The 10,359-nt window shown below is 36.2% G+C and overlaps 1 protein-coding gene across 1 annotated transcript; it reads right to left on the reverse strand.

The window, feature by feature from the left end:
• Nucleotides 1-738: 738 nt before the first annotated feature.
• On the reverse strand, nucleotides 739-4,914 carry LOC149163360 (uncharacterized). Its single transcript, XM_089429101.1, has 6 exons — nucleotides 4,131-4,914; nucleotides 3,517-3,929; nucleotides 3,070-3,327; nucleotides 2,307-2,547; nucleotides 1,264-2,036; nucleotides 739-1,179 (listed from the first exon to the last, which is right to left on the reverse strand). The coding sequence occupies exons 1-6, from the start codon at nucleotides 4,912-4,914 to the stop codon at nucleotides 739-741; spliced, it is 2,910 nt and encodes a 969-aa protein (XP_089285227.1).
• Between the last annotated feature and the right edge of the window lie 5,445 nt (nucleotides 4,915-10,359).

A 10,359-nucleotide genomic window follows, 5' to 3' on the forward strand; every position in this document is an offset into this window, starting at 1 on the left:
CATTCGTGTGCTTGCTGTGTATAACTTACAATGGATGTTTAAGCAAATAATATCAACCGAGTAAATTAATGTATGCCTGTTATAGCCTACTTGCAGTGGATGTTAATACAGAAACAATATCAATAAATTAATGTGACAGTTGTTCTTAAAACAAACAGTTTTGCTTCTTTTCAGAGGAATGTATCTGTCTTTTTCTGTTCGAGGGGAATCTCCCTCATTGTCCGTTTTTCTCTGTTTTTACATCTGGGTAGCGTAACTGCTCCCACTTTCAGTTGAACTGTTTACCAGAATCATTCCAACTGTGTACCAGTTTCTTGTACTAAAGACTAATTTATGGTTAACTAATTTCTAAACTTAAAACAAAACACAGTTTTCAATTACCATGGTCTCTGAATGACCTTCTAGGAAATAAAACAAATAATAAAGAAAATTAAAACGAATGACAAGTTTTGTTAACCTGGTTCTCTCCATGAGACAGTCAACCACCTTCTGTCTCCTCGGAGCTGGATGCTCCTGCATCAAAATCTAACTATTTGGTTGTATATATAGGGTATTATATATATTGCATAGTACATGACATTAGTGTCTATCCCATGAATATAAGCCATCTTATTGGAGCTCAATAACTTCCACAAAATTACAAATTATTAGATCTTGATTTTGATTAGGTTAGTGAAAAAAAAATTCTTGATCAAATTTTTAGAGCTTCTTTTGTATCTTTTAAGGAAAAGAAGGTTCTCATCTAGTTATCTTCTTAAATTTTAACTTGTTGTACTCCCGTTTTGGAAAACGCTCCTTACGTAAATACGCAAGGACTTCATCCCCAACGTTGAACTGAACTTCCCGGCGCTTGGAATCTTCCCGCTGCTTATATTTTTGACTGCTGTCTTGTAATTTCAACTTGACCTGCTCATGTAGATTACTCATTGCTTGAGCGAAATCTTCTCCATCAGCACTTCGTTTTTCGAGCTTCCCCAAATCCCGTAACTCATGCACGCCTCGTGGATGCATGCCGTACAAAATCTGGAAAGGGCTATAACCAGTACTGCGATTAGGTGAATCGTTATATGCGAATTCCGCCTGAGCTAGTACACGATCCCACGTCCGGGAATTCTCACCTGTTAAACTCTGAAGTAAGTTCCCCAAACTCCGGTTTACAACCTCCGTTTGGCCATCGGTCTGCGGGTGATAAGCGGAGCTGAACTGTAACTGAGTGTTCAACTTTTTCCACAGGGTTCGCCAAAAATGACCAGTGAATTTTACATCCCTGTCGGAGATGATGGACCTTGGAAGTCCATGTAGTCGAACAATCTCATTGAAAAATAGATGTGCTACATAAGTAGCATCGCTGGTCTTCCTGCAAGGTACAAAGTGCGCCATCTTTGAAAATCGATCTACCACAACCATTACTGAATCGAAACCCCGCTGTGTCTTAGGCAAACCCAAAACAAAATCTAAACTGACGGAGTCCCATGGTCGGTTCGGAACGGGTAATGGTAAGTACAAACCTGTATTCTGACTGTGGCCCTTTGCCAGTTGGCAAATCTTGCACCTACTCACGTACCTTTGTACATCCCGCTGTAATTTTGGCCAGAAATAAAAATGTCGTACCTGTGCTACCGTCTTATCTATACCGAAGTGTCCAGCCAAACCCCCACTATGTTTCTCCTGAATAATGTTTTCCCGCATAGAGCAGTTGGGAATACACAGCTGTCCGCCCTTAAACAGCAATCCCTCCTGTAAATTATAATCCAACCACAGACTGTTGTTCCTTAACAGAGGGTTTTGACAAGCCTCATAGGCTTCCTTAAAATCAGCATCTGTTTGATACAGCTCTTTCAGGTGTTCAAAGCCTAAAACCTGCATCGTACCTTCCTGCAAGAGTAGAATCCTTCTACTCAGCGCATCTGCCACCTTGTTCGCTTGCCCACTAATATGTTTCAGTACAAACGTGAAATTCTGTAAATACTCCACCCATGCTGCATGCTTATGGTTCAATTTATGTTGCTGCATAATGTACTGTAACGCAGAGTTATCTGTAAACAGAACAAACTCATTACCCAACAGATAGTGCCTCCAATGTTTTAACGCTTGGACAATTGCATAGAATTCCTTGTCATAGGTTGAGTATTTCTGTCTACTCTCGTTCAGCTTTTCACTGAAATATGCGACTGGTCTATCCTCCTGACTTAGTACTGCCCCAATGGCTGTATTACTGGCATCACAACAAACCTAAAAGGGTTTTTTGAAGTCAGGCAGCCTCAATATCGGCCTTTCAATAATCTTCCTCTTCAAAATCTGAAAACCTCTTTCCGTTGCTTCAGTCCAGCGAAATGGCTGATTTGTCTTCTTAATCGTATCCAGCATAGGTGCACAGATCTCACTGAAATTACTGATGAATTTCCTGTAGAAACTCGCTAATCCGTGGAAACTGCGGACTTCAAATAAACTTCCTGGTGAAGGCCAGCTAACTATAGTTGCCACCTTTTCTGGGTCCATTTTTAATTCGTTTTCTGCAATTACAAAGCCCAGATACACTAACTCCCGCTGAAAAAAAGTACACTTTTTCAGATTGATCAGCAATTTATTCTGCTGCAACTTCCTCAACACATTGCGAACATGCCTGAAATGTTCTTCTTTAGTTTTACTAAAAATCAAGATGTCGTCCAAGTAAACTATCACGGATTTCCCAATAAATTCCTTCAGTACTTCATTCATCAAGCGCATGAACGTACTGGGAGCATTGCTCAACCCAAATGGCATCACCAGCCACTCATATAAGCCTTCGTTCGTCTTGAAAGCTGTCTTCCACTCATCTCCTTCTCGAATTCGAATCTGGTGATATCCACTCTTCAAGTCAGTTTTCGAGAAATAAGCTGCCCCGCTCAGACAATCCATCATATCGTCCATTCTTGGTAAGGGAAACCTGTACCTAACCATAATTTTGTTTATGGCTCTGGAATCTGTGCACATTCGCCATTCGCCTCCCTTCTTTGGAGCTAGCACAGTTGGTACTGCACAGGGGCTCATGCTCTCTCGAATCAACCCTTTGTCTAACAACTCCTGGACCTGTTTCCTGATTTCCTCATGGTCCTTAGGACTCATTCGATAAGCTGCTTTATTTGGCAGACTTGCCCCTGGTATAAAGTCAATGCAGTGACTAATACCTCTCCTGGGTGGAAGTTCATCCGGAAGGTCATCCACCACGATGTCCCCAAATTCCTGCAGCAGCTTTTGGATTTCCTCGGGAAAATCTGAAATCTGTGTATGCAATATCACTGCTTTTGGTCTTCGTATGACAGCAAAATTTACTTCACTGTCCTCAATCTGTTTTATAAATTCTTTTCCGCCCATCAGCAATGCCTTCACTCCACTGGCTTCTGCTGTACTTTCCTCTTTGATGGGTACAAGCGTGTGCTTGATCCCATCTTTGACAAACTTATAACAATTGGTTTTTCCGTCATGAACTGCGCTCCTGTCAAACTGCCAGGGTCGTCCTAGCAAAATATGACAGACATCCATCGGCATAACATCGCAGATGATTTTGTCTTTGTACCTGCCTATCTGAAACTCCACCTCACACTGTTCATCCACCAACAGTTGGTGTCCCTTCTGCAGCCATGACACCTTATATGGAGTGGGATGTTTCAGCTTTTTCAAACCCAGTTTTTCCACCATCTCTACTGCTACCAAATTGTCGGTACTTCCACTATCGATGATCAGCTTGCAGCACTTACCCTGTGACTTGCAAACAGTCCGGAACAGAGCTTTTCGCTGATCAGGCTCTGCAACTTCTTTTGCTGGTTTTAACAGCACCTTATTCAACACCAAAGCTTCGCCTGTCTCTGGTGCGTTTTCCACTTCTTGAGGTGTTGTTTCAGCATCCTCTGGCTGAGCAACATAAGCTCCTCTTCCACCTACAGGTTCACCTTCAGGACAGTCATATGACTTGTGTCCTAACTTATGGCAACGATAGCACTGGACAGTTCCCCTGCCCCGACCACTTCCTCGCCCTTGCTGAGCTGGTCATCCTCCTCTAGTGCTATTGTCCCTCTCTGCTGTGCCAGCAGACTTAGAACTGCTGCCTTCTTCACTGGAACCTGCACTTCTACCTCTGCCAAAAACCTTACCTTTTCCTCTGCCAGTTCCGCCTCCTCTCCTGGCATTCTGTTTTCTGTTAATTTTCTCCTCTGCCTTCAGTGCAAACTGGTATGCTTCATCCAAAGTTCTGGGTGAGAGGATACCGATTTCATCCAGTATTTCCCCCCTCAAACCATTCACATATCTGGCTGTTTTTTCTGGGGTATCTTCCACATACCCTGCCCGCAAATTCAACTTATAAAATTCCTCTGTAAATTCCTTAACAGTCATTCCTCTTTGTTTCAAGTTCTGTACCTGTCTATACAACATAATCTGATAATCTTTTGGCAGAAACTTTTCCTTCAGTTTTGCCTCCATTCGGGCCCACTTCTTTATAGGCTGTTTGTGTTGCCTCTTTCTTTCCGCCTGAACGCTGTCCCACCACAAGGACGCATGTCCTTTCAACTTTGTGGCGGCGAACTTCACCTGCTTGTCCTCACTGGTTTCCTCAAACTCAAAATATTTGTTCACTTCGCTTAACCAATCCAATAACACATCTGCAGACAGACTTCCGTCATAAGTGGATAGCTCATGCTTTGGCTTATGACTAGACAACAAAACTGACTTTAATAACCGGAGTTCCGGTGTCACCCCTTCAACCTCATCTTCTGGTTCTGCCACATCCTCATCACTATCATCTGCTGGGTTCCTTCTTCCCCCAGCTTCTACCACTGCTAATCTTTCTCGCAAAACGCGAATCTCCTCACGGAGTCCCTCTTCTGCTATTCTCCGGATCGCTCTTCCTCTTCCTCTTCCTCCTCTACCACCCTCCATTCTTCCTATTTGTCAACCAGCTCTGATACCACTTTTGATGGCCCAACCCTTTTCCACGTGGCGGCGCTGTGTCCACTGTGCGAATGTTAATGTGAATAAACGTTGAAGTAACGCGGTTGTACAGGTTCTGGATATTTCGGATGGGTTAACCGGTGGTACAGGTTACCAAATCACATCCGTCGGTTCCTCACCTCGACCTACTCCCGCCTTTTGACAGCCAGCCCTAGTTCACTAGTCATTTCATTTTCACTGTGCGAAGTTCTTTGGTTCTGCTCTGTGAGGGTTTCTTTGCACCTTCGCTCCTCGCTCCGGGGTTAGGTTCCTCTGGTGTCTCCGACCTCCTACTACTCTGTGCGTTGGACTTATTGTGAGGGCGACATGCTGCTAATTCTCTGCACTGTAACACGATATACTTTTTGTTCCTTTGTTTGTTCTTCCGCTGAAACAAGGTTTGTTCCACGCTCTGTTAATTTGCTTTTGTTATTATGACAGGTTTCTCTCAGTCCAAAGCTCCAGCTATTCGTTCCGCTTCAACCCGGATTCAAAGGTAAGCTCTGGTTCGATGTTAAACCCTGCTTCCACACCTCTTCCAGAGTCTAACAAGCTCGCCCCTTTGCTCTTCAGGTTATGGGTGTCGGGTTGTTTGCAATGCTGCCCGTCCAACTCCGGTAAGTACCCAATGCGGTTGTGTCTGTTCGTTTACAGATGTTCCTTATCGTTTTCTTGCCTCAGGCGCTAACCCACATCTATTTTGTTGTTGCAGGTTGCTCGGGTGGCTGGCCGCCGTGGGCTTATGCTCTCTGTGCGTTCTGGAGACAACCCAAAACCCTTTCAACTTGATGTAACGGGTAGGGTCTTTCCAGCTCGGCCCCGTTTGTTAGATTATTAAGCAATTTGTGGGTTTTGTATTTAATGCTCACAGCTCCTGGGTTGTAAACGAACTGTATTTAACTGTTTTTAAGTTCTGGTCTGTATACAATAATTGTCGTTTCGGCCTGTAATCGACCTGGTCCGTCCTTGTTGCTTATGGTTCCTTGAGCCTGTTCGGGCTCCTTTCTAGTTTCTTGCAATGGATTTGTTTATAAGGGGACTGTGATTTAGTGAGCGTTCTATGCTCAGAGAAACTTATGGTGCGCTTTATTCATAAGGGTTACATTAAATGAAGCTTCTGTATACTTTATTTCCAGCATTTACATAACTTATGAAAAGCATTTAAGTTAGTATGCTTGTTACCTGGTTTATTATGCTAATGTCGGTTGTCAATCCGCTCTTCTGTATGGGATAGCTCCCTGTAGCAGCGCCTTCTCTTCTCGTTGTGGTTTACTGTCTTTAACTTCCAGTATGTGCTCAATGTTTCGTATCACATTCGTGTGCTTACTGTGTATAACTTACAATGGATGTTTAAGCAAATAATATCAACCGAGTAAATTAATGTATGCCTGTTATAGCCTACTTGCAGTGGATGTTAATATAGAAACAATATCAATAAATTAATGTGACAGTTGTTCTTAAAACAAACAGTTTTGCTTCTTTTCAGAGGAATGTATCTGTCTTTTTCTGTTCGAGGGGAGTCTCCCTCATTGTCCGTTTTTCTCTGTTTTTACATCTGGGTAGCGTAACTGCTCCCACTTTCAGTTGAACTGTTTACCAGAATCATTCCAACTGTGTACCAGTTTCTTGTACTAAAGACTAATTTATGGTTAACTAATTTCTAAACTTAAAACAAAACACAGTTTTCAATTACCATGGTCTCTAAATGACCTTCTAGGAAATAAAACAAATAATAAAGAAAATTAAAACGAATGACAAGTTTTGTTAACCTGGTTCTCTCCATGAGACAGTCAACCACCTTCTGTCTCCTCGGAGCTGGATGCTCCTGCATCAAAATCTAACTATTTGGTTGTATATATAGGGTATTATATATATTGCATAGTACATGACATTAGTGTCTATCCCATGAATATAAGCCATCTTATTGGAGCTCAATAACTTCCACAAAATTACAAATTATTAGATCTTGATTTTGATTAGGTTAGTGAAAAACAAATTCTTGATCAAATTTTTAGAGCTTCTTTTGTATCTTTTAAGGAAAAGAAGGTTCTCATCTAGCCATAAAGAATTAGGATTGGAGGCATTACTTACCAGAATAACTTGGTTAGTAACAATTCAAGTCCCACATCGGAAATAGTTTTCCAACCAATATTGGGGCCTCACCCAAGTTGAAAAATATGTTTACTTGTACAATGATACTTGTAAGTGGTTACATTAGGCTTAAAAGTATAGTAGTAATCTCATTGACTCAACCCTAAGTCTCCTAAATTAAAAGTGGTAGGTATATCCATTCCACTAAAAAAATTATATGAAAAAATCAATCCTATCAAATTCTCCTAATAAAAAAATATTACTTTCATTTCTCATAATAAAATAATACTTTCATTTCTCATGACATAAATATATTTTTCTAAAATATTAAATCAACAATCTTAAAATAAAATACTAATTAAACATAAATCAACAAGTTTAAAATAAAATACTAATAAAATAATATTACTTTCATTTTTCATGACATAAATGTAATTTTCTAAAAATATTAAAATCAGCAAGCTTAAAATAAAATACTAATTAAATGTAAATCAGCAAGCTTAAAATAAAATACTAAAGAGAAATGTTCTCTTTTAAAACAAGTCATTTTATAATAAGAATATTAAACATCAATAATCTTATATGTCAGATAAAAATATAAAATTAAAATGTTGGCTGAAATCTATTTGACCATAACATATATAATGATCATACCATAAATAATATATTATATATTCTTGAATTGTAATAATTATTATAATATATCAATTTAAATAAACGAGAGAGGTCTCTCTTTGTCTTTACTTAGATTGTAGACCAGTTAGTTTAGATTTTCCGTCATTATCATATATCCGGTGAGAGTAGTTAGTTCACATTTTCTTCATATTCACACATGTTTTGTTATGGTAGTTATATTTGTTATAGGTGCTAGTTTAGATTTCGTGGCTATATTAATTTGATAAATATTTGTATAAATTAAATAATGGTTGGTAATTTCAAAATTAAAAATATCTTTAAATAATATTTTTAATTTTAATTATATTTTTTTTATTTTTTTAAGATAAAATAATTAAGCATATTTATTTTGGAATAGGGATTTTAGATATTTTCTTATTTTAAAATTTTTAAGTGGATAGTAGATATTTAAAGTGGATAAAATATTTTAGAGTATTCAGAATAGTATACACAAATCTAAGATTGGTATTAATCTATAACATAGTTATATTTTTTTCTTCTTTTAATTAATTTGATTAATGAAAAAAATATGAACAAGTGCCATATGAAGTGAGTTACGGTTTTTTTGGCATGCAATATTATTATATTGATAAGTCGTAGTATTGGCCTATTATATTGTAGCAAAACCTATTTACAAATTAATAATCTCCATAGTAACATAGTATTGGCCCATAATATTGTAACAAAACCTATTTACAGATCAATAATCTCCATGGTAACATGAGAGTAAATCTTCATGGTTAATATTTTTTTTCCATATTTTTTTAAATGTATATATGTTTAACTTATATATTAATTTTTAAAATTATTGATTAATAATAATGCTAATTTGAAATAAAGTTATAATTTTTCTACTTATGATTTTTTTCATTAATTTTAACAATGTGACATGTACTTTGCCATAAGTATTTTGATGTTTATTATAAATTAATGCTAGTTATATGTATATATATTTATATTGATAATAGTGAAATAATTTGTAGTTTACTCTGATAAGAAAATAATGAGGTGTTTTACGATTCAAGATGAAAGAGTGATGTGAAATTCAAAATTAGAAAATTACACATCATTTTTATTTTAAATAATACAAAATTAAATTAAATAAAAATAAATAACTAATCAAGCTCTCAAAAAATTATAACTTTTTTAATATGAAGAAATTAATATATAACATGGACTTAAACACGTATATATATATATATATATATATATATATATATATATATATATATATAGATATAGATAGACAGATAGATAGATATGAAGAAATTAATATATAACATGGATTTAAAGGATTATATATATATATATATATATATATATATATATATATATATATATATATAATTTCAACTGAAGTTAAGTTAATTTTAAGTATTAATAATGATAATAATAATGATTATTATTATATATTAAAATTAAATTGATATATAATTTTTTAATATTATTATTCAAATATTATTTTTCAAAAACTAGGGGTTATTTAATAATATTTGTTTTTAATATATTAATAAATTAATACTATAATTTAAAAATATTATTGTTCAAATATAGCAGTTACTTGAAATTATGTTTCTACATTTTTTCTATGAACCATATTTATTGGCCAAAAATTTCTCTTAAGTAATTTCTATCCAAAAAAACTTTATTTAATAAAATTAAATTGATTTATAATGTTTTAAAAAAAAAAGTTTCAAGAAAAATTATCAATTTTTTATTTATTTTTATTCAACTACAGTGTTAGAAAAATCGATCATGTCATAAATATTTGAAAAATAAGAATATAATTTATTATAAAAAAACACAATTAAAAAAATTTGTTTTGTATACTCAATTCTTTGAATGCGACAAAGATGAAAGACTTTTTCATCTTATCACGTTCTGGGAATAGACAAACACAATTTTAAAAATTAATCAAAAGTCATAAATAACTTTAACTTTTTGAAATGTTAATATAAAAACTCAATATAAAATATTCTCGCAACACAAAAGTAATATGAATAAATTTTAATCCAATTATTCCAGTTTATTAATTTACGTAAAGTATGCAGGGTAAATTAGGCCTTCTTACCCGGACACATGGGCAGATGGCAAGGGAAGATCCTTTTTCATATATGAATAAATTTTAATCCAATTATTGTTGTTTATTAATTTACGTAAAGTATGCAGGGTAAATTAGGCCTTCTTACCCGGACACACGGGCACATGGCAAAGGAAGCTCCTTTTTCATTTTCAGACATTTTGGGCGATGAATGGAGAGAAAGCGCACCTATCGGCAGTACAAAAATATATGTTTACGACGGGGGTGGACAGACAGATGTTTTTTTCAAAGGCCCGCTATCATCGGTATCGCGATGGTGATTGGATACTGCAGGGAGCGGTTTGGCTTTTGTGGACTACATTGTGGGAGCAGTTAACAGAGATTTTGAAATATCTACAGCGTTTAGCACTGTTGCAACAACTTAACGGATGTTACGGTGTCACAAACTTGCAATTGAATAACTATTGCGCTGCATGTGATAATATCAGTTGATGTTGTGGCCATCATTCACGATTGACTTGAACGCTTCGCCTTTGATTTTCTTGGCTGTTCATTATTGACTATTGGGACGTGTGAAACTACCCTTC

Source organism: Pinus tabuliformis, chromosome 5_1 (assembly GCF_031772625.1).
Source record: "Pinus tabuliformis cultivar Carrire ecotype Pingquan chromosome 5_1, CPIR1, whole genome shotgun sequence".
NCBI lineage: Eukaryota > Viridiplantae > Streptophyta > Pinopsida > Pinales > Pinaceae > Pinus > Pinus tabuliformis.

Excerpts from the sequence above, each read along its gene's own strand:
- LOC149163360 (XM_089429101.1), bottom strand. The coding sequence starts at position 4,914 with ATGGAGGGTGGTAGAGGAGGAAGAGGAAGAGGAAGAGCGATCCGGAGA. Across the intron at positions 3,930-4,130 it reads CGGAACTGGCAGAGGAAAAG|GTGAACCTGTAGGTGGAAGA; the intron begins GTAAGGTTTTTG and ends ACTGTCCTGAAG. Across the intron at positions 2,037-2,306 it reads GACTGAAGCAACGGAAAGAG|ATAACTCTGCGTTACAGTAC; the intron begins GTTTTCAGATTT and ends TTCTGTTTACAG.